The sequence below is a fragment of the Podarcis tiliguerta genome (genome assembly GCF_965153285.1).
Source record: "Podarcis tiliguerta genome assembly, chromosome: 6".
NCBI lineage: Eukaryota > Metazoa > Chordata > Lepidosauria > Squamata > Lacertidae > Podarcis > Podarcis tiliguerta.
Window position 1 is genome coordinate 53059642 of NC_139539.1, and position 24321 is coordinate 53083962.

Below are 24321 nucleotides of genomic sequence, written 5' to 3' on the forward strand. Positions count from 1 at the left end.
AGATTTTGTGTGACATCCTCCATGACTGGCCACCCAGAAGATATTGGAATGGCCTGATCAGTTTTCAAGTGACCAGGCCAGCTGATTGACCTGACATTATCACTCCCACGTTGAGACTAGTTGTTTGGGGTGTGCCTGGCCTTTAGTAGCTATGTGTGCCTTTTAAAACTAGTGGGATCTGGGGCCATCCTAAGACATTTTGCTCCTTGGAACAAGGAGGAATAAGGAAGTGGAGACAAACCAAGATAGAAATTCACCTTGGGGAGAAATGAGGCATATATAGATACAAGCTAGCAGCCTAATACCTGACATTGCTCAGGAATTCTCAAAAATTAGGAAGCCGAAAAATCAGCATGGTTTTGAAAGGGTCAGTCCACCATCTTGATTTAAAATGGTGCCCAACTGTACCCAAACATATACAAAAATCCACTCCTTGTTCTCAGGAACCATCATGTAAAATTTGGTTACAATATCATAGGAGGTGCCCAGATGTGTAGCAAACAACTTTCCAAAATATATAGCAGAGAAATAAACAGAGAAAAGCATGCAGTCAGCTCTTCCAATTTATGCTTAATTATGCAGATTAAAAGATTATGGCATTTGAGTAGTCCAAGTATTGGCAGCCAAACACTCAGAGCAGTAAAATAAGAATCTCCATCACTGATGATCTTAGGATGAATCATGCAGTCTTTGTTTTTAAACAGGGAAATTAGATTTTGAGGTGTGAACTCTGTGCTTTCTCGCCACAGATAGAACATACAGCTGACCTTTTTCTATCAACTAACGGCAGCATTTTGTGTTTTAGATTGGAGCATCTCTGATGTCAAGCAATGTGGGGAGTGGCTTATTTATCGGCCTGGCGGGCACAGGAGCTGCAGGAGGCTTGGCTGTTGGGGGCTTTGAGTGGAACGTAAGATGTCCTTGAAGGATTCAACTTGCTCTTGACAAGGGATGTGGGTGTGGGCATCTGCTTAGTCAAGTGAAGAGGTTATTTGGTACTCCCCAATGTCTGAGCTTTATTCTATCTCCAACAAGACAATTGGAAATGAATAACTGATTTCAGCAGAAACGTTAGTAGGCTCGTGTGGCACATTGCAATGTAAATAAGCAGGATAAAATTAATGCTAGAGCACATTTTCCTAGAACAAACAACAGTCTGAAACTTGGAAACCTCTGTAGCTTCAGATTTATTTTTTATTTTTTTGAAACATTGGGCTGGATTCATTTGTGCTAGCCAAAGCCAGGGCAACAAGACCCACATAACCCAGTTACCTCCCCAAATCTGCTCAAGAGGATCAGGAGAACCCCCAGAACAGCACATGGGAGCATGGAGAAAGGGGAGATGATTCTATCTGGCAAGAATGAATGAATTAGATTGCCTGTTCTGGGTCTTGAAACAGTGCCTATAGCTTTAAGAGCACTGAGTCATAAAGATTGTATATAGCATCATGGTATTGAAAGAGGCCATTTGACCACTGCCCTGTCTTCTTTAGCCTGCAGTGCCATCTAGGTGTGTGGTGCCACTGTTTCATTGGCTGGTGTCACTTGCGATCTTGGAACTCTTAAAACAAGTTTCTTGGTCTGAATCTGGCAACCTTAGCTGGATATGTATATATGACAAAAGTCAGAATGTGACTAAATAAACTTTTTGTGGTTTGGCATTATAGTTTACTATCTATCTGCCCTAGCCAGATGGGAGAATGAGCCCCTAGTTTTTACCATGTACCCTTGGTCATTTCTTGTTGGTAGGAATTGTTCTAGCTAATTGTACTCTCTCCCAGAGTTGCCAAATGAGGAATGTCAAGTAAAGGGTTGGTGCCAAGGATTAAAAACAAATGTTTAGTGGATAAGTTATTCTCTAGTTCACCGCTATGGATTTTAGAGAGTATTGGGGCAAATTTGTTTCAAAATTGAAAAGGATGCTAACATGAACACTACTAATGGCAGTATTCTACTCCTAAATGTGAAACTGTCTTCGAGCAAAAGTTGATTCATAATAGTCACTTGCAGCAAACGTCAGTTGTATTAATACATTCCTGCAATAAACTCCTATAGAGTTTCTAAAATAAGAGGATTATCTTGTGGAAAAAATGTTTTAAATGACAAGTCCCTTTTAACTTTCATCAAATTCATGTTATTAACATGATGATAATATAGTATTTATGGTAGTTGAGAGGTAATGTGGTTCCCACTTCTATATATTTCAAGAGGGTGTGAAGAAGGCAGGAGAAGTGAACTGAAAGAGGCTAGCTCTGTGCTAGCATTGTTTGAAGATCATGGCTATGGAGGAGCTGGTGCTGCATACAGTGACAATGCTTCACTCACGGCGCAGGTCTGCAGCTGTCCTGAGGGATGTGTGAGCTTCTCTGCTGCCAACAAAACTGGCAGGACGGCTGTCTCTAAGATGAATGACTCCTCTTGGTGCAAAAGGTCACCCAGTAATATACCTCCTGTTGCAACAAAGTTCACTCTGGCTAGAACAACAGTGAAGTGGGATGAAAGAGAGGGCTCCAAAATAAGGCAGCATTCTTCTGAGCCATCAGCAGTGTTCACCTTCAAGCAGCCTGATCCCATTGCTTGGCTTTAACTACAGTAGTGTGAGCCCTGATGTGCAGCATTCATGGAGTTCCAGATGTCATAGTCTAAAACAGGCATTGGTCCTCCAGATGTTTTTGGCCTACAACTCCCATGATCCCTAGCTAACAGGACCAGGGGTCAGGGATGATGTGAATTGTAGTCCCAAAACATCTGGAGAGCTGCGTTTGCCTATGCCTGGTCTAACAACATCTGGAGGACCATAGTTTCCTCACCCCTGTGTTAAGTCTGAATCCAGCCTTCACTTTAAAATGTTTTAAAACACCCCACCAGATGTTTAAGACTACAGTGTGGTCCAAACCATCTGGAGGGCACCAAGATGGCAAAGGCTGACCTTATCCTATGCCTGGCAAGTAGCATGGAGTTCATTTATTTTGTCCATCTGCCAGAAACTTCTATCCCTTGCCCTACTACTGGCTTTCTTTTCTCTTACATTTATATCCCAACCTTTACCCCACCTCCTCATTTCTTCCTCACAAACAATCTGGTGAGGTAGTTCAGGCTGGCAGACAGTGACTGGCCCAAGGCCACCCAGTGAGCTTTATGGCTGGGTGAGGATTTGAACCCTGGTCTTCTGGATCCTAGTGGAATCTAACCACAACACCATACTGGTTCTGTTTTCACAGTTATATATTTGTGCTGGCCTTCATGACATATGCCGGTCAAAAATATTCTCAGAAGGTGAGAAAGGTCGATACCCCATTCAAATGCCCTGACCAAGAAGGATCTTGGGATGAATGGCAGTATATGATAATAAATAATAATAATAATACCAGATAGAGTGGGGCCATAGTGCCCTATCCTATGGCTGGCTCTCCTGCCTCAGTATAGCAGTTCACAGAATCACATCATACTTTGTGAACTTGAACACAATACAGTGATGCCTTCCAGCAGTCATAACCTTTTCAACACTACTGCAGTGTTGTCAACCCATTTCATTTGGGAGTGATCACATTCCAAACCCTGAAATCTCCTGTTGCCCAGGATCTATTTCTGGCAGCCCACACCCATGGCTTTTGTGATTCACCCTTGTCCTTTGAAAAGTACTGATCAAAGATTGTATCCATTCTCATCTTTACTCCAATCTGTCTAGGGATGGGTGGACTCACAGAAGCCCAGTCCATCCCAGTTCTCAGAAGTGACAAGACTAAGTATATTCTGTTCCATTTCCAGGTGTATTTTTAAATTCCACCTGCAAGCACACATTAGGAATATGTGTTTAGAAGCATCTTATGAAGTAGTCTGAGCATTGCATTCACTTCCCTCATTTTCTGAAAGTGTGTTGCTAGCCTTCCATAGCCTGAGCAGCTAGCATGTGGGTCTTTTTGCTGTCACATGCCTTGAGTGAAGACAGAGCAAGTCTCCCTTGCAGTGACAATGCTTAATGACGTTCAATTGCTCCTGGGGGGAATTGTACAGGAAAAAAACCCACAACTGCCTCCAACGCTTAAAGGGGGAGAGGGGACTGGACCACTAATAGAATCTGCCAACTTGCTGATTCTGAAGTGGATCATTCTTCTAATCTGGGTCAAAATCTGGCCAGATTGATCAGGTGAGTTCACACTGGAATCTCAGTAAGGCAGATTCCTTCTCCATTCTTAAATTTATCCCATGGCCTTCGAGCAGCTATTCATCCCTACCTTCACGTAGTTGGGAACCAAGCAAGGCATTCCAGTTGTGTAGCACATGTTGAATCTGTCATTCTTGTTCATTAGAAATACTGGCAATTTGCCTTTCCAATTTTTAGATAAACTATTGGTTGCATGGAATTGACTGTGTAGCACTGCACAAAGTATGGGCATCCATGGCATGTGTTCTTCTTCCTTGTTAGGCCACCTGGGCATTGCTGGTCCTCGGCTGGATCTTTGTACCAGTTTACATCTCTTCGGGAGTGGTCACCATGCCTGAATATCTGAGGAAAAGATTTGGAGGGCAGAGGATTCAAATCTACCTGTCTGTACTGTCCCTCATCCTGTATATATTCACCAAGATATCAGTATGTACCTTGGGGAAATAGAGTTGTAGCTTTTAGAGCACAGCACTTTCACAGGGAGGTAATGGGTCATTAATGTGGACAAGTCATTCCACTATCCTCACTGAACTAGCCCTAAATACTGGATCAGTCCCTTCACTATACATTATATACAAGCTTTCAGGGCTACCACTCCATGTTGGAGGAGACCTGTTGTAGGGATATCGCGGAGTGGACAGTGAGGTCCGGAGGGAGCACACTCTCCACCAGCAGGCAGCCACAGTCTGCCTGCACGCGTGACACCCCCCCCCCCCAGACAAGCCACAGCTGTCTGTACATCGTTCCACCTCGGTCTGACCTTTTGCAGTCTCAGCAGTCAGCGGTGTCCTGTCTGTAACCTTTGTCCCTGGGACCTCTTGTCTCCTTCGTCATACACTGTGCAAGGGGGAAATGACGCTGTGGAAACAGGTGCCAAAATAGCTTTGTACCACCCCACGATCTCGGGATGGAAGATGTGTAAAGGTCACAGCCCAAAAATGTATTTGCCTAGCTTGCATATTTGTCTCAATAAAAGGAGGCTCCACAGGAATGGCAGCAGCTCGCTTCAGCCCACCTGTGCGCAGCTCACATGATGATCAACACCTGTCTTGGGCCTTCACTTCAACCTGTGGTGGTCTCCCTCTTCCATCAATGGGCCCTGGTGGGCTTATGTGATAGTAAGCAATGGTTGGATCTACCTGCCATTGTAATGTTCTCCCCAAAACCCTCATTACTCCAGGGTCTTATGAGAAATTTAAATGCAATGAGACCTATCTGCCTGATGCAGCTTGGACAACCAGCCCAGGATTTTGTTTAATAGGTGGGGCAGAGCAAGTGTCAGCCATAGGCCCTGTTGGGGTGATGGAGTTTTGACAGGTGTCCAAAGATACCAGGTATGGATTCTGCTAGCTTTTGTCAACACATGCATTAGTTGAGATTCTAGCATTTCTGATGCCTGGTTTGATTATTTTCAAGAGTAGTTTTATTGTGATTTTCCAGTTGGAATATTTATTAGAGATGTCATAATCCAATGCTACTGGTATCAAGGTCCTTTTTCTTATATTTGTTCCAGACAGATATTTTCTCTGGTGCACTTTTCATCCAAGTCTCCCTTGGTTGGAACCTTTACCTTTCTACAGTGATCTTGTTGGTCGTGACAGCCATCTACACTATAGCTGGTAACTATGCTGTATAATAATGCCAGTACGAAAAGCACAGAGTTCCTTTATATAGCCAGATAGTGTGGACAGTTTCAGGTCATGGTTCATGGATACCAGTGAGGGGGCATCCAGTAGGTGGGGATTTCAACTGATACCAACCAAGCTACCTACAATGGACTTAAAAGTATAGCACCAGTAGTCAAGTTGGTGGGTGGGGAATGTTGTAAACTTCAGATATCTCCAATGTGCTGCATTCAGACTTGTGCTTTCAAAGCAACTTCGCTGGGTTTGAGGATCAAGCTACTTGAGGTGCTCAGCTGTGTGACTGTCTTCCCTGAAGTGTGTGCTTAAGTTAAAGCATCTGTGAGGAGCTAGTACAGTGGTGCCTCGCAAGACAAAAAGAATCCGTTCCGCGAGTCTTTTCGTCTTGCAGTTTTTTCGTCTTGTGAAGCAAGCCCATTAGCGGATTAGTGCTATTAGCAGTTTAAGGGCTATTAACAGCTTTTTAAGGCTTAAGGGATTAGCGGATTAGCTGCTAAAAGGCTATTAGCAGCTTAGCGCTTTAGAAAAAGGGGTTGGGGAGCGGGGAAAAACCTCAAAAATCGCAAGACATTTTCGTCTTGCGCAGCAAGCCCATAGGGAAATTCGTCTTGCGAAGCGCCTCTGAAAACGGAAAACCCTTTCGTCTTGCGGGTTTTCCGTCTTGCGAGGCATTCGTCTTGCGGGGCACCACTGTATTTGCAACAGGAATTTATGAGGAGGTGTTTCTCTCCTGCCCTGCAGACCAATTCTTTTCTTCTTCTTTTTTAAAAAACACCGTTTTCAAGCCCAGGTTGTCATGTGTCCTCTTTTTCATGGGTAGTCGTCACAGTGATCCATAGTTAAAAGTGGAAGTCGGCAAATGTGTCCTCTTTTTTGCTCTTCAAAATATGGCTGCCAAAGGCCAGGCAGGCATATTCCCTCTCCAAGAGGCAAAACGTCAGCTTAGAGTAGGCAATTTGGAAAAGAAAAATAGCCTAAGGGGAAAGATTGAGAAATGGCCCCTTTCCCTTTCTGATCCTGACTGCAGTTTCCTGCAACTGATTTGTCACAAGTTTGGTCCAAAATGTGCAAAGTTTGAAGAAACAGTGATTTCATTATTCCATTCCTGCATTGCAGGGGTTTGGATAGATGGCCTTTGGGTTCCCTTCCAACTCCACAATTCCATGATTTCATGATTCATTTTATGCACTTAAAACCTTAGTTTTTGTAGAATCATAGAATTGTAAGGTTGAAAGAGACCCTGATCTGATCCAACCCCCTGCAATGCAGGAATATGCAGCTGCCCCATAGGCGTTATCAGCACCACGGTCTAACCAACTGAGCTATCCAGGCTCTTGCTCATGTGTTAAAATCCCATTCTTTTCATCGATTCATTTATTAGAATCACATTCCATTTTGTAACAGAGTAAGGGAAATCAACAAAATGTAGAAATATTGGTCTTTGAATCAGTTCTTTCTAATCTTTTTCACAGGTGGTTTAACTGCAGTGATATACACAGATGCTTTGCAGACTGTGATCATGGTGCTTGGAGCATTGGTTCTTATGTTTATCGGTGAGATGAAGATGGGGTTGTGTTGCTTTATTTCTTTGGCTAATAGAATGACACATCTTGGGGGGGAAACACCAAAAACCATCTGGGTTGATGTCATCTCAACTTCTACATCAAACTTTTTTTTATGAGAAGAGAAAACTGGACTTAAGTTTAGTTATATGTTTATTATGTCTCATCTAATATCTGCAAAAGCTCTGCACAATTAATATGGCTTGTTTAACCAATGTGTGGTTTGTTTGAGCATCTGAACCAAGCCTAGCAGATTTAACTATTTTGTATTCTGGCAACCAACTACAATGCAAAGATATGGTTTGTTGTTGGCTTGCACAATGTGGCTTGTTTTGACTATAGTTTGGTGTCGTGCCTGAACCCAACAATCTTGCTTATTTTGGGTTTGTCTGGCCACTTAAAGTGCCTTCCATGGGGGAGGGGGTAATTATTGGTAATCCATGGAGTCAAAAGCTTAAAGCCCTTCCTTCCAAACGCCATGGTCCAGATCCAGCTTGCCCCTCCACGCAATACTATCCCCCAACACAAAGGAAACCATCAACAATTCACATTACAAACTTCACATCCGGTTTGACCCTGCAAAATGTGGCTGGAGGGGACAATGCATGGCTGGGGAAAAATATGGATGGCTGACATGAGCTTGCTGACTGGACTGTGGCCTCTTTCATTTTAGGCTTTGATAAAGTTGGGTGGTACGAAGGACTGCAAGAGAAGTATATTAGAGCCATCCCCAGTGTCATTGTGCCAAACACGACTTGCCACTTGCCACGGGAAGATGCCTTCCATATGATGAGGGACCCTATCAATGGAGATATTCCATGGCCTGGACTTATATTTGGCCTCTCAGTGCTTGCTCTTTGGTGCTGGTGCACAGATCAGGTAAAGTAAATATGTCTTTCTTGCTGCATGTTTGATAGATTTATCACTGCCCTCTACAGGAGAGTTTTAGGACAAATTTATTGTGATGGGATCAAAAGCCCATTGAATTATTTCAGTCAAAATCAGCATAACTCTGTTTCCTTGTACTTACAGCACGTAGGAATCATTTGCATTACTCAGATTCTGAGCACACACTAAAAAATTCAGAGACAGAGTTAAAGCCTACTGTTACGAGAAAAAACAATGGGTGCCTTCAGTGCTAGTTGCACTTAGAGTAGGCCCATTAAAGTTAATAGACACAGCTAACTTAGGCTCACTAATTTCAGCAAACTGAAGAAACAGCCCTAACTCAGCCCTGTTACTTGAGGTAATGGGATGGAATACAGTGATACCTCAGGTTACATAGGCTTCAGGTTACAGACACTTCAGGTTACAGACTCTGCTAACCCAGAAATAGTACCTCAGGTTAAGAACTTTGCTTCAGGATGAGAACAGAAATCGCGCAGCAGCGGCAGCGGGAGGCCCCATTAGCTAAAGTGGTGCTTCAGGTTAAAAACAGTTTCAGGTTAAGAACGGACCTCCAGAACGAATTAAGTTCTTGACCCGAGCTATCACTGTAGAAACTTTCCTAATAGCCAGTCCAATTAACCATGCATTAATTGTATAGTACATTTAAAGCTCACAAATGGTTTTTAAAAAATCATTGATTAAAAGTATACATTTTAACAGGATACGTATGTTTCACGTGTATTTATGCAGATATTGTCTCTTAATTTGAGAAAGGTTATCTCTTGAAGATACTTTACAAACCCTCTAACCTAGCCTTCAGTTTTTAGCGACTGCCATTTCTTAACAATTTGGCCAAAAGATTGCTTTGACTATCTTGGTTCTCTTCTGTTTCCAAGAAAATGTGAAACAACCTGTGCAAAGTTTCCTTAAAGCTAACTGGTTCTCCTTTCAGGTAATTGTGCAAAGGTCACTCTCTGCGAAGAGTCTCTCTCATGCTAAAGGCGGGTCTGTGCTAGGCGGATATTTGAAAATCTTCCCAATGTTTTTCATTGTCATGCCGGGCATGATTAGCAGAGCTCTCTATCCAGGTAAGCTTCTGCTGGCTGTACTAAGGCTACAAGTGCCCACAGGTGGCCATTTACAAGGAGGGTGGACAGCTGTAAACATGCAACCACCTACAGTAGGAACTTATCCAGCTATACGGTGAGACAAACTTTCCCAACTGATCATTGGATGGGCAATAATATTGTGTTTGCAAGCAATTTGCAGTAAGTTTATAAGCAGCGTTCACAAGGTAAACACAGTCATCTGCTGTCACCCTATATATGTATGGGTGGCACTGTCAGAAGTAATAACATTTGGGACAGGAAACACATGGCATGGATCTCAAACACAACCTGAAAAGCATATGTCTGCTGCACCCTTAATCACCCATAAATGTAAACAGCAACTGTTTCCTCTATATCTCCTATAATTAAAACCTGCATTTCTTTATTTACTTGCTTGCTCCAGATGAAGTGGGATGTGTAGACCCAGAAATCTGTGAAAAGGTCTGTGGAGCGAAAGTGGGTTGTTCAAACATTGCCTACCCTAAGCTAGTAATGGAGCTCATGCCTGTAGGTAAGGTAATTCTATTCTTGTTGAGAGTGAGGTGGACCACATGGGCAAGCGTTGGCCTGCTGATGAAGTGGGCTAGTGTGAGTTCGCTGGTGAAAGATAACTAGGCTTTCCTTGTTGACTTCTTAGGACTCCGTGGCTTGATGATTGCTGTGATCATGGCTGCCTTGATGAGCTCTCTCACCTCTATCTTCAATAGTAGCAGCACCCTTTTTGCCATAGATATCTGGCAGCGACTCCGCAAGACGGCCACTGAACAGGAACTCATGATCGTTGGAAGGTCCTTTTTCTTCCCCACACCTTAATTTGCTTATCAAAAATGCTCCCTGAGCAGACACTGCCCACAAACAGCCTAGTGTCCTCAGTTGCCCCTTACCTGCAGGTGCACCTAGTGCAGTTTCCGAAGAGGATTCATGCCCATGATTATCAAACTTCCTTGTGTGCCCTCCTGTTAAGGTTCAGTTGGAGCCCAAGCAAGGCGTGAACTGGGGCAAGAACTTGTGAGATGCTGCAAAAGTCATAGGAAACGTTCCACAGTGTATATTCCATTTCCAGGGCCACGTATTCCGCTTCAGTTAAGAACTGAAAGCAACTCAAACTGAGCCATGAAAGTCTCTGATCCAAATCACTGAACCTGATCCCAGATTTGGTTGGACCAAACACTCATGTCATTGCCCTCCACAGCTGGTGTCCTCCTGTCTTCATACCCAACTCTGCAGCTTGTGCTGTTGGCTGTGTGCTCTCCCCATTTCTGGGATTGCTCTGCAGCTGTTCAAGTGACTTCTGCCTGTAAAAAATCATGGCCGCCAGAGAGGCCTCATATCTGCGGGATGGGAGCTGTCCACGATCATTGCAGCAGCAGCATGTTTGCAGCTTTCCCTTAACGTCCTTTTGGTCAATGAAATGTACTCTCTGTTTGAAGTCTTGACAAAGCAGCACTTGCTGAGTTTTCCCCAAACCCCATTGTGCCATGAGGGGGGAAATCTCCCTCCCCCTTTCCGTGGCTCCATAGGGAACATCAAAAGTTAGATTTGTCAAGTTGTGCAGAAGTAACATGCTTTGTCCTGCTCTTGCAGGGTGTTTGTCCTCATTCTCGTTGCCATTAGCATCCTCTGGATCCCCATCATCCAGCTAGCCAACAGCGGTCAGCTCTTTGACTACATTCAGTCAATAACCAGTTACCTAGCGCCACCCATCACTGCCCTCTTCATCCTAGCAATCTTCTGCAAGAGGATCAATGAGCCAGTAAGTACAGAATCAATGAGGAGGTGCGTATGAATAATAGCATCTCCCAAATGTCATCGTTTCATAGTTTTTCAGGGCAGACAAGACCATTCATTATGATTATATTGACTGACTTTCCCTTGAATGCAACAACTGTGGAATTTAGGCCCATTAGAGGACAGCATCTCTTTAAAAAAGATTCTCAGGGCTTTGATTACTGGTTTAACTGAAAGAAGTGATAAGACACAGGAAGTGAGAGGGGGGGGAGCAGGGAGAAAAGAAGGAACTTCATAAAGATTCACCAAAACTTATTCTCCCCCCCCCCCACTGCTTAGAAAGTAATTCTTATTCAGAAACTGAATTTCCCTAGCTTTAATCTTCCAGTCATCAAATCTCCTTTGGTTTGAGACTTCAAGAGAGCTGAGCCGTATATAATTATGTGGGAGATCTAGCCACATTGTGAAATCAAGCCAAGTTTCACTTGTTTCTTTTTGACAAACTTGCTAAATAGACCCATTTTTGCAGAACTGTATGTCCTGGTATAACACCAGCACCTCAAGTTGAGGGGAGCGCCACTTTTCTCTAAACCCACACAAGTGAGCATTCAGTAACCACCTTCTGGGGCTCAGGACTCAAACCCCAGGTGCCCCAGTGTGCAAGGAATACCAGTTAGGACTTGACTTCCTGAGGACCTTGGGGACTGTGCCTGTCCCAAACCCATAGCATTTAAGAGGATAATTTGAATAGGTATACTTCCTTCAAAGGGGATGGGGCAACCCAAACATTGACCAACTCACTTCAGGTCTTTGCCCCTTCAAACCCAGTTAAGGGTATTGGGGTGGGGAGTGGAAGGAAAGGGCTTTGTTTTTGTTTAAAGGGAATTTCAAGGAATAAAAAGAAGCGGCATGATGTAAGGTAAGACCAAACAAAAACAGAGATCCATTATTCTAGGCTACTTGTAGATGTGCAATATAATTTCCTGGCCTTTTAACCCATAGGAACCCATAGTTCTTTCATCAGTTTCCAACACCAGCTTTGTTCTAGATTCCCACCCCCCTCCCACATGAAAGCCATACATTTCATGCAAACCTAGGACTTTCTATCCATTCAGTCCCCCTTGCTTGCTTTCCCTCCACTCCCCTTCCCATGGGCACTCTTTCTCTAGCTCAGTAGAGTTCCACTGCTCTTTACATCATTGTAACTCCAACCACTCCATAAATGAACTCACACAAACATACACAGCTACATAAATGTCATTTACATAGGTCTGTTGTTTATCCAGTGTGGTTTGGGCAATGGCTGCATTAATTCTGTTTGTATTCCAGCTCATTGTATAGTTTGACTGATGAAATTTACAGGAACTTGGAGGAGACCATTCTCATTTAATGCTGAAGAGCTAATTTGGGACCTATCAATGTTCCCGGGGAGACTGATGGTCAAAGAGGGAGGGGCCCTGGAGAAACTCCACCTGATAATATGGATGCTTTTTAATCTGGGTTCCAACCAGGCATGCTGTTTTATCATTTCTCTGCTTGCTTTAACTCATCCTTGCAATTTCAGCCCTATGTCCTGGGCACTAACTTGATATCTGATCCTGAGTTCATGCCCCAATGCTGTCAGGCTAATCCTAACTTCTCTTCCAGATCTGAAAGCCATCCTCTCCAACGCTGTAGCAGTGCAACACTATAATCAGTTCACTCATTAGTCTTTGCTGTCTTTTCAATGTAATTAGTCCCACGGGAGCCTCTCTAGAAGTTTCCACTGTGCTTCTGCAGTAATTAAAGGCTTGTAACGATGTGGGTTCTTATCTTGAAAATCTCTGCCAGGATGGAATTAGGAACCCCCGTTTTGTGTTAAGGACTCATGCGGTTGGTCCCACTCTTTGTATGCCTTTAAACATTAAACTACTGCTGTAGGATAAACTGTCCAAAAAGCTGTTCTGAAGGCATTACTTTAAAAAGGTAAATACATTGGCTCAGAGGCAAAGTGTTAGAGTGGCCAAAAGCTTATTGGTATAGGGGTGTGGGGTTTTTTGTTACCAGAACCAAGATAACTAAGTTAAGATTTGAAATAAGGTTTTCTAAGTCTAGGTATGGCAATCTTATATATTAGGTGACAATGACTCTCATAAATAAATACCTGTTAAAATTTAAATGTAGTACATATGTTTAAATTATAACTAAATATGTTTTTAGCCCTTCTCTCAATAAAGAATGAAATTGGATCGTGTTAATTTCCAAACTGGGATGTTTTAACAAAATCAGTAAGCAAGTTGGTGGACTGGATTTAACTAACTCATTCCACCAGTGGAAGCCAGCCCAAGGAATTCCACTAGCATAACAGGGCTTTCCCCAACTCCGCCCCCCCCATACACACACTCTAACCTCCACTCTGAAGGGACAGGAGAACCTGCAGAACATCATGGGTTGGTAGTGGAGACACCTTCTTTGGGCAAGCAGAAATACTTGCACTGATGTATCAATCTCCCAAGCACTGCTTTGAATCCCACCCCATGTTTCCAACTCCTCCACTCAAATTTCATCACATCTCCCTGTGTTTTCTTCTCAGGGAGCTTTCTGGGGACTGATGTTTGGGTTAGCAGTCGGGCTCGTTCGGATGGTTATGGAGTTTATCTACATGGCACCCTCCTGTGGTGAGGAGGACCAAAGGCCAGCTCTGTTGAAAGATGTGCACTATCTGTACTTTGCTATCCTCCTGTGTGTGCTAACGGCAGCTGTCATCGTCACTGTTAGCCTCTGCACACCACCAGTCCCAGAGGAAAATGTAAGTGGCTTTCAAGGATGAATATTCTTTTTAAAACAAAACACCCAAACACTTGCTTAGTTTTCCTTGTTGTACATTGCACCTCTCAGTACTACTGTAAACTGGAAAGCACTACAAAGAAGTCTTCCTTCTGAATGATCTTGCTTCCCAGGTATTATAGGGTTAAAAATCATTTAGACTCAGTGAGCACTGGAAATGGAGAGCAGGCTTCCATGCTGTGAGGACACTACTGGCACATCCTATCAAGTAGAGAGGCAGACAGTGGGGAAGAAATCATATTAGAATGGGCTGCTGAGGAGGGGATGTAATGGCTCTAATTGAACCCTCTCTCGTATTTCAGAAGAGACGGCATCAATCTTGTAAGCTAACAAGATTAATATTGTTGGAGCCTTGGCATTTAGAAAGAACATTCCATCCCAAAGTGATCTCAATTACATTGAACGACTGAGGTTTGGTAGCAAAGAACTTTATTTCATTTGCTGCATAAAACTGGTAAAAAAAAAAGTTTTCTTTCAGTGAGTTCTTGAAGAGATGCTTTGAATACTTTCTCACAATTCTGGTTTTCCCAAAAGCAGTCCAATCCTGGTTTTACTGGGTCAGCTTAGTGAATAATGGAAAGAGTTTTCCTCAATGAACAAAAGTATGGATCATATTCTCAACTGATGTGAATAGACAATAATCCATGGGTTCAGAGTGCCTGTAGCCCTCAGCTTTCCCAGGTAGCCTTCCTTCCAGGTGGTAGACAGCTTCAACTCCACTTAACTTCCCATATCAGAGTGGGGCTCTCAGAATTATGTGGCCTAGGAATGGTGAAGAGATTTGTCCAGACTGCATTTTTCAGTGAGCTGGACTAATATATAATCTGAAGCATAATTATCCTTCAGATTTTGCACAGGTCCAAATTTTAGAATGCAGGTTTAAAGTACATATTTTGTGATAAAACGTGTACTTAAATATGAATTTCAGACAGATAAAAAAAAATATGTAAATATGTAATGGAACGCCTGCAAAACTGACAAGGACTGAAAAGCATGGCCTAGCATGGCCACAAAGGAGTGATTAGTGAACCTCAGGCTGAAATGATCTCTTGAATGATCTTTTGAACCTATGCTCTTGAATAGATAAGGACCCTGGCTCATTGGTGCAGAGTTGAGTACAATCCTCCTGGAGTTTTATCTGGGAAAGAGTGACTACACATGGCCTCACAAAACTTTCTCTGATGACCTTCTCCTCTGACAGTAGCAAATGGACAGAAGAGGAAGGAGAGATTTGTATCTGGTGTTTGAGTAGTACCGTTAATGCACCAAGCTTTAAATGAATTACAGCCTAAAAACAGCAAGCAGAAGCATTTTTCCCTGCTGTTTTGGACACTCTCCCATCCCTGTGGTGATGGATGCTGTACCGCAAAACAAATATGCAAAGAATTTGTTTGGTATGCCTCAGAGTTCATATGTCTTCATTGTACATAGCCCATATTGTGTCATGTCGTCCTTGAAAACTCTGCAAAGGAGCTTACAATTAAATTTGAGACTGTGAAGCTGAAACGCAACTGCCAGATGCCAGATGGCATTTTGGAAGAGAAGGATTTATTCTAGTTCGACAGAGGAAAAAGGGGGAGGGAAAACTTTTTCACAAAATCTTGACAAAGTTTCTTTTAAGGTTTGTCAGACGAGAACACGAGGAAGTGGGAAGTGGCAGAGGAGGAAGTGAGGTCACAAGAGGATAGCGGTACTATATTAATTCAATTAAAAACTATATCCCACTTTTATTTATAAAATAAACTTGGAACAGATTGCAAAAATAGTAAAATGTCTAAAAAGACAATGGGAGTCAGAATTATGTGGGAGTAATGGGGTTGGTGCAGACTCCCTTCCCCACCACTTCCTTCTACTCACAGCAGCTCCCCCCCTGCCCCCCCCCCGCTGAGGGTTAGTGAACCCTACTGAATTTATTTCTTTAGATGATTTATATGCCCAGGGTGGTTTATAGCAAAGCACCCAGATCAAAATCCATAAAAACAGAATAATCCTTTAACAGCACATAACAACTAATTAGTGAATAACAATTAACTAATAGCAGCAGCAATCACATCTCCCCTCCTCCAAATGCCCATTGAAACCTAAAACTATAGATGGAACCAAATGCACCTTAGCAGTGTATCACTGAAAAGGCCCTTTTTCAAGGCTATCACACCATGTGATAGCCTTGATAGACTACCAGGTGGGTTTCATTTGCTGATCTTAGAGCATGGGCAGGTCGAGACAAGCCATTGGGGGCTTTAAATGGGGTGGGCTGTAGCATGGGGAGCGAGGGGGAAGAAAGATCCTCCCAATTCAGGCAGAAACATTTACCATGTTGCTTCCACTCAATTTTGTGGGATTCTCCCTCAACCCTTATGGTTATTTGAATGCCATTCATTCATCAAATAAGAAGGTCCTGCAGCCACTGTATCTCCCAGCTTGTAGGTTTACTACTCCTTCACCTGCTCAGTGTAGTTTGTAGAACTCTAGTATGTGCTTGAAAAAAACAAGAGAAGACAGGCTAAGCAACTGATGGAGTAATGGGGTCTCAGGTTGGCATGATGGGCCTTTCAAAGACACATGGTCTCTCTCCAGATAAATACATATGAACTCTAGTATGTCAGAAATAAGTGTCCTACACAAGCCAAAGTCATGATGAGCCTTGCCCATGAATCTGTTTCCTATCCAATAAGTGCATTTTAGAGTTACAAGCATTAATCACGCCTGCACTTAAATTAGTTTAAGTGTTTTTGTCGCTACTGCTAAAACTATTTTATTTCATCCTAATGTATCTCTTCCCCTTCGCTCACCACAAGCCATTTGTGTTCAGAGGAAGAGGGAAATGTCTCCTGGATCCTTTTGTGTCCTCCAATTTCATTACATTCTAGTTAGATTTAATGAGTAACCAAAAGGAAAAAAAAGGAAAGGAACGTAAAAAAGAAAGAAAGAAGCCCCTAAAAGGATTCTTCAGGAAAGATGAGGATCATCAAATCAAAGCAATTTAGCACAATGTGACAAGAAAGATTAGCCTTGCCTGATGCTCATCTTGGTTGAAAATAATTTAAATAAAGCTATAAATCTTCCAGAGATTATACAACTTTTTGTGTCAGCTGGAAACTGCCTTCCAGATTTTGTGCCTGAAATTCAAAGTATTAAAACTACTGTTCATTTATAAGTGACCTTTTGAGAGTTACTTTCCAAGTAGAGTAGTATGCTAATGGCATACTATGTGCAAATGTGTCTGTATTAGAACTCCCTACAACATTTTTGTTTTTTAGAAAAGCAACTTTAGGAGGGGTCGGTTTGGAGCAGAGAAGTGGAGTGTGTGTGCTTTATGCTTCAACACAAGAGAGATGGGTGGCTTCCACATGAACTGGTGCTGCTCCCACATGCAAGTTTTTCAGTGTTCACATGTCGCCATCCTCTTCAAAATACCCAGGAGGTTCCGGTTCTCTCTTCTGTTTTGTATATATAAAGGTTCTGTGTGCCACTCTACGATTCTATGATTTTATATTATCGTGATTCTGGGAGACAGCGAATCACAAGGTACTTACTTTTGAGTAGACATGCATCAGATTGTGATGTGCCTTTTTAGTATGAGTTGCAGGACAACCTATCCCCACACAATTTGTGTGGCTAAAGCCATGCTCCTTTAAACCCTTCTATGTCAATCTGGCAAGATCTAAAGCAAGCAAATGACACACAAATATTCTGCAGCTTTCACACCTTTGTTTTTGATTTGCAAATTACCCAGCTTGCTCGACTGACATGGTGGACTAGACACAGCAAAACAGCTGGAAAAGACTTGGAGAGCCACACCTGCCCAAGCACAGAGATGATTTCCTCCAAGAGAGAGAATGATGTACCGGTAGATACTGTTCAGTCAGAGAATGGAGATTTAGTATGTAAAGAGCATGGAGGTATGTTACCTGTTTTCTCCTGCCAGTTGTATATTTTTGTGTGTGCACAATATACATAGAACATCCAGGGCCCATCAAAGCCAATAGATGACTAGAAAGCTTGCTCCATAACCTTGTGTCCTCTGCTTAGTATAAGTGGTTTGCCAAACTAGACACGCCATGGTAGATAGGTGTTAACTTTCTGCTCAGGTTACAATGTATTGTGCTTTTTCCTGATTTTATGGTTGTATCTTATTGTAAACTGCTTTGAGGGTTTTAAAATCAAGCAGTGTATAAATTTTATGAAATAAATTGAGAGAGAAATGTTCCTAGAAATTAGCCGAATCTATTAGCATCGTAGGTTTTGTTTTTTGTAGCAACATGTGCCAAATTCTACAAAAACTGATCAGTGTAGCATCCAATAAGTTACATTTTATAACCCACCCACCCCCATGACTGTTGTTCTTTAAGTGGCCTATTTTGAAACAATTTCCTTTGATGTGTAACATTTCTCCACTAAAATGAGGGAAACCAAAGATTGGAAAGCTTAATTGCACTTTTGGTCAGAGGAGTTACCGTACTCTTTTACAAGTTCACAGCACTGCAATGTTATCTTCTGGCAGCAATTTGAGAGCAGAAAAAGGAAACCCAGTGGTTGCAACTTGAAAGTTGGGTGGATGTAAAGTGTTGTATTTAGCTGGAATAATCATAATTCATTATCACAAAAAGATCTTGCATAAAATGTTTTAGTCATTTTCATACAGAATGCGAGAGTCAGCTCAGTGAGGAGATGCCACAAATATTTGTTTAGGATTAAAGCCATTCTCCTTGCCTCTCAGTCTAATCCGCAGGTATAATGGGAAACAACAACAAAGCAGCTTAAAAACCAATAAATGTATTATAACATGAACTTCTGACAAAATAGACTGCAGTCCATTGAAGTATAAATCAAAGCATAATAAATTAGTTTGGCCACATCCACACCATACATTTAAAGCACATTTAACATGCATTTATGACACACTGATTCCCACAAGGAACGCTGAGAACTGTGATCTCTTAAGGGTGCTGGAAATCCAAGCTCTGTGAGGAGTAAACTGCAGTTCCCAGGGTTCATTGTGGGGGTGCCGTGTGCTTTAAACGTATGGGGTTGTATCCAGCACAGCTAAAAGTCACTTAGCATTATACTTGCTCCACTGGTGAAATGTTTTGTACCAGTGGAACATTGTTGCAAGAGAGAATGCATAAGCAAATTTTTGTGCAATCTGTTGCACTAGATTCCTCTGCTGCACAACATTTAAACTCACCCTTGCACTGGCAGCCAGAGCATTGGATAAAGCCTGTGGCCTTTAAGGTGCCACAAGACTTTGTTGTTTTTGCTGCAGCACCTAGCTACACTTCTGGAAATTGTTGCATAGCAAGTGAAATGGGATAACGTTTACAAAGCCCCCTCCCCAAATCCTTGGATTTTCTAACTTGGCTGAATTCCCACCCTTTGCTTAGAGCTGTTGGATTTACCTTCATCAAAGTGTTCCTTTTAAAGCTCATAGAATCATAGAATCATAGAGTTGGAAGAGACCACAAGGGCCATCGAGTCCAACCCCCTGCCAAGCAGGAAACACCATCAGAGCACTCCTGACATATGGTTGTCAAGCCTCTGCTTAAAGACCTCCAAAGAAGGAGACTCCACCACACTCCTTGGCAGCAAATTCCACTGTCGAACAGCTCTTACTGTCAGGAAGTTCTTCCTAATGTTTAGGTGGAATCTTCTTTCTTGTAGTTTGGATCCATTGCTCCGTGTCCGCTTCTCTGGAGCAGCAGAAAACAACCTTTCTCCCTCCTCTATGTGACATCCTTTTATATATTTGAACATGGCTATCATATCACCCCTTAACCTCCTCTTCTCCAGGCTAAACATGCCCAGCTCCCTTAGCCGTTCCTCATAAGGCATCATTTCCAGGCCTTTGACCATTTTGGTTGCCCTCCTCTGGACACGTTCCAGTTTGTCAGTGTCCTTCTTGAACTGTGGTGCCCAGAACTGGACACAGTACTCCAGGTGAGGTCTGACCAGAGCAGAATACAGTGGCACTATAACTTCCCTTGATCTAGATGCTATACTCCTATTGATGCAGCCCAGAATTGCATTGGCTTTTTTAGCTGCCGCGTCACACTGTTGGCTCATGTCAAGTTTGTGGTCAACCAAGACTCCTAGATCCTTTTCACATGTACTGCTCTCAAGCCAGGTGTCACCCATCTTGTATTTGTGCCTCTCATTTTTTTTGCCCAAGTGCAATACTTTACATTTCTCCCTGTTAAAATTCATCTTGTTTGTTTTGGCCCAGTTCTCTAATCTGTCAAGGTCATTTTGAAGTGTGATCCTGTCCTCTGGGGTGTTAGCCACCCCTCCCAGTTTGGTGTCATCTGCAAATTTGATCAGGATGCCCTTGAGTCCATCATCCAAGTCGTTGATAAAGATGTTGAATAAGACTGGGCCCAAGACAGAACCCTGTGGCACCCCACTAGTCACTCTTCTCCAGGATGAAGAGGAACCATTGATGAGCACCCTTTGGGTCCGGTCAGTCAGCCAGTTACAAATCCATTGAGTGGTAGCAGAGTCAAGACCGCATTTTACCAGCTTCTTTACAAGAATATCATGGGGCACCTTGTCAAATGCCTTGCTGAAATCAAGGTAGACTACATCCACTGCGTTCCCTTCATCTACCAGGCTTGTAATTCTGTCAAAAAATGAGATCAGGTTCGTCTGACATGACTTATTTTTCAGAAATCCATGCTGACTATTGGTGATCACAGCATTCCTTTCTAGGTGCTCACAGACTGTTCGCTTAATGATCTGCTCCAGAATCTTCCCTGGTATTGATGTCAGACTGACTGGGCGGTAATTATTTGGGTCCTCTCTTTTCCCCTTTTTGAAAATAGGGACAACATTTGCCCTCCTCCAGTCTGCTGGGACTTCGCCTGTTCTCCAGGAATTCTCAAAGATGATTGCCAGTGGTTCTGAGATCACATCTGCCAGTTCTTTTAATACTCTTGGATGCAGTTCATCTGGCCCTGGAGACTTGAATACATCTAAACTAGCCAAGTATTCTTGTACTAACTCCTTAGTTATTCTGGGCTGTGTTTTCTCTGCTGAATCATTTGCTCCAAATTCTTCAGGTCGGGCATTGTTTTCTTTATCGGAGAAGACTGAGGCAAAGAAGGCATTGAGGAGTTCAGCCCTTTCTGTGTCCCCTGTTTGCATTTCACCATCTTCTCCTCTGAGTGACCCCACTGTTTCTTTGTTCTTCCTTTTGCTACGAACATACCCATAGAAGCCTTTTTTGTTGCTTTTAACCTCTCTAGCAAGCCTGAGTTCCTTCTGTGCTTTAGCTTTTCTGACTTTGTGTCTACACGTGCTGGCTATTTGTTTGAATTCCTCTTTGGTGGTTTCCCCCCTTTTCCATTTTTTGTACACATCCTTTTTTAATCTTAACTCAGTTAAAAGTTCTTTAGATAGCCACCCTGGCTTCTTTAGGCACCTTCCATGTTTCCGTCTCATTGGTATTGCCTGAAGTTGTGCTTTTACTATCTCCCTCTTAACAAACTCCCAGCCATCATGAACTCCCTTTCCTTTTAGTATTACTGTCCATGGGATCTCACCCAGCACTTCCCTAAGTTTTAGCTCATTGTCCTATATCTTTGTACAAGGATGGGGAAACTGTGGTCATGCACATGCTGTCGAGCTCCACCTACCATCAGCCCCAGACATCATGGCTAATAGTCAGGGATGATGGAAGCAACATCTGGAGGGCCACAGGTTCCCTAGCCCTGCTTAGTGCCTATGGAATAACAGCTATGCTAGCCCACATTTTAAGTCCAGGCTTTTGAACTGAGAAAAAAAGGCAGGGAATCAGGAGACGGGGGCACTATTATCCTCTGAAACTCCTTATTGTGGAGAGGTCCAAAGGAAACAGGTCTGGAAACCACTGAAAAACGAGGAGACCAGACTTTTATCTGTGGGTCTGACAGGTAATTTGATTCACATTCGAAGCAGCTGTTCAACCTAATGTTGTTAATTATTTGTCACCTTTGTTTTCACATGAACTAAACTCATCTGTCCTTGCATCTGTTTGTAAACAGCTATCCTGAAGATGAGGTTATTAGCACTGACGGCAAAGGAAATGTAACATTCTTCATGCAAAAGCATAATGAGGCTCTGTGTGTGTGTGTGTTTATGCCATTTTAGTACCTCAAAGGGCTGCGCTTGGAAAAATAAGTGGGAAAGATATAAGATATAAGGGTTTTCTTCTGTTTTATATCTGGTCTGTCCTACGATGAGAGATGAAGAGGTTCAACAGGTGAAGTGAAGCTTTCCCTAGCAGGCAGATGTTATTAAAGGCACAGGAGCTGGGAAAGACAGGGCCACAATGCTATGCTCACACATGTGACTGAGCAAAAAAGCTAGTATGGCCGCTTATATTAACCAACAGATCTCATTTCCTGGAGGGACTTCACAGAAGGAAAGCAGGACAACAAAGCAAGAGCCTCTGTACTTCACAGCTTAGCATCCAGGAGCAAGGGCTTTACCTGTGTCCTTCCAACAGTGCACCCAATAGTATTGGTTCCCATTCATTATGAAGTGTCATGGGCTCTAAATGCTGCTTCCTGGTAGCCTCAATAGTTAGGCTATAGCAGTGATGGCCAAACGTGGTCCTCCAGCTGTTTTTGGACTACAACTCCCATCATCCCTAACAGGACCAATGGTCAGGGATGATGGGAATTGTAGTCCCAAAACAGCTGGAGGGCCAAGTTTGGTCATCAGTGGGCTATGGTCTAGAAGAGGGAGCCAATGCTGGAGTTCAGGGGATTCAAGCCACCCGGGGATTGGGGTAGTACGTTGACCAGCAGTATAATGTCCTCTTGGCTCCGGTAACCAGTGCAGTAGCCATGCTGTACTTCGGAGTTGGGGAACCTGTGTGAGTTCGTGACTCTCCCATACTTCATCTGTCTCTGTCATAAAGTTACTTCATCCTGCTAAAACTGTAAAATACCAGTAGTGGTTCATATAAACACACAGAACATTTTTTTAAACCCCACACCGTTTTCCTCATTTTTTTCCCCATTCAGGAGCGAAGCATCCTTGCTGGAAGAAAGTGTTTTTCTGGTTCTGTGGGATTTCCACTGACCCCAAGCCCACTTTAACCAGAGAGGAGGAAGCGGCGCTTGAAAAGAAACTCACCAGCATCAAGGAAGAGCCAGTGTGGAAGGCTGTTTGCAATGCCAACGCTGTAGCTCTCTTGGCTATTAACATCTTCTTATGGGGATACTTTGGATGAGCCCAGGATTGCCTTGCTCCAGTTAGAACAAGCACAGGCATCAACCGGAAGCTACAAGTTGCAATTCATCCAGCCGTGGACCTACACTGTGGCTTTAGCTGGTCCCCTTCTCTCAGCCTCCACCCCTATCAGTGATACCTTGACCTACCTCATTGGGTTGTTGTGAAGACACACGATAAAGTGATTTACACACCACAAGTCTAAAAAATATTTATTATTAATAGCTGTTACTTTCCTCCAAAGCTCCATGCTTCTGAAAATGGAAAGACATCTTCTTTATTTATATATAAAGTGGGGAGAAGAACTACAGGGTAATTTTTTAAAGCAAGAGATGCAATTAACATACCTTCCGGTCAGTCTTATTTCTTGAATGGCATGTACTCAGGCTGCCAGTCAGTGTAGACAAAACTAAGCTAGATGGGGCAATTATGTGACTGGGTATAAGGAAGCTTCCTATGTTCCTATCCGCAGGTAAGCCTCAGAACAGGAGGCAGCTAATACCGAGTGCATTCATTGTGCTCCTTTGGCAGCTGCCTATGCAATGTTTAATTCAAAGGTCCGGCCAAGATGTGCTGCATGAATTGTGCTGAGAAACATAATGGGTTTCTGAATGCATTCAGGTGGGGTCGTTGGAAACAATGGAATATAAAATCCAGATTTCCATTCTGTTCCCAACCACTGATGGGCACCATCAGAACCAGCAGCACCAGAACTAGGCATCAGTTCAACCGAGTAGAACTGTTTAGAAGACCTCTATGCAGTCTCATACTGTACAGACATGCATGGGTCAGAGGCTCTGACTTACTAAAGAAACAAAAAAAAATCCTTCCGGTAGCACCTTAGAGACCAACTAAGTTTGTTATTGGTATGAGCTTTCATGTGCATGCACACTTCTTCAGATAAATCACTAAAGAATGATTTTTTTCATGCTGGGACATTTCAAGAAATGAGTTGTTAGCACTATAGAATTCATACGTGTGTGTGTGTGTTGTAAACAGATTGTGATATAACAGCACTATCCTAGGTGCAGTACGTTACCTCAATTGTAATTGACGTGTAAGTCCCTTGGCAGCAGACATTTTTAATGATGTCAATGCATACTTTCTTATTAATCTTCCTTGCTAGGGCTGTGTCGATCAGCAAATGATTATCATTCATTTTCCTGACAAATCTATCAAGGTCATTC

The 24321-nt window shown here is 42.9% G+C and overlaps 1 protein-coding gene across 4 annotated transcripts in view; it reads left to right on the forward strand.

Moving 5' to 3' along the window:
• SLC5A9 (solute carrier family 5 member 9) overlaps positions 1-23333 on the forward strand; it is a 36270-nt gene extending 12937 nt beyond the window's left edge. For 3 of the 4 annotated variants that reach the window (XM_083447854.1, XM_083447855.1, XM_083447856.1), the window contains exons 4-15: positions 806-910; positions 4427-4591; positions 5679-5784; positions 7281-7361; positions 8044-8249; positions 9211-9346; positions 9771-9878; positions 10005-10155; positions 10952-11120; positions 13668-13883; positions 17658-17823; positions 22927-23333. In XM_083447854.1, the coding sequence (XP_083303980.1) occupies positions 806-910; positions 4427-4591; positions 5679-5784; positions 7281-7361; positions 8044-8249; positions 9211-9346; positions 9771-9878; positions 10005-10155; positions 10952-11120; positions 13668-13883; positions 17658-17823; positions 22927-23135 (1818 nt within the window). In that variant the 3' untranslated portion in view covers positions 23136-23333. Of the gene's footprint in view, positions 1-805; positions 911-4426; positions 4592-5678; positions 5785-7280; positions 7362-8043; positions 8250-9210; positions 9347-9770; positions 9879-10004; positions 10156-10951; positions 11121-13667; positions 13884-14223; positions 14347-17657; positions 17824-22926 lie in introns of those variants that run through there. The other variant, XM_083447857.1, reaches the window with a different exon arrangement.
• Positions 23334-24321: the final 988 nt, after the last annotated feature.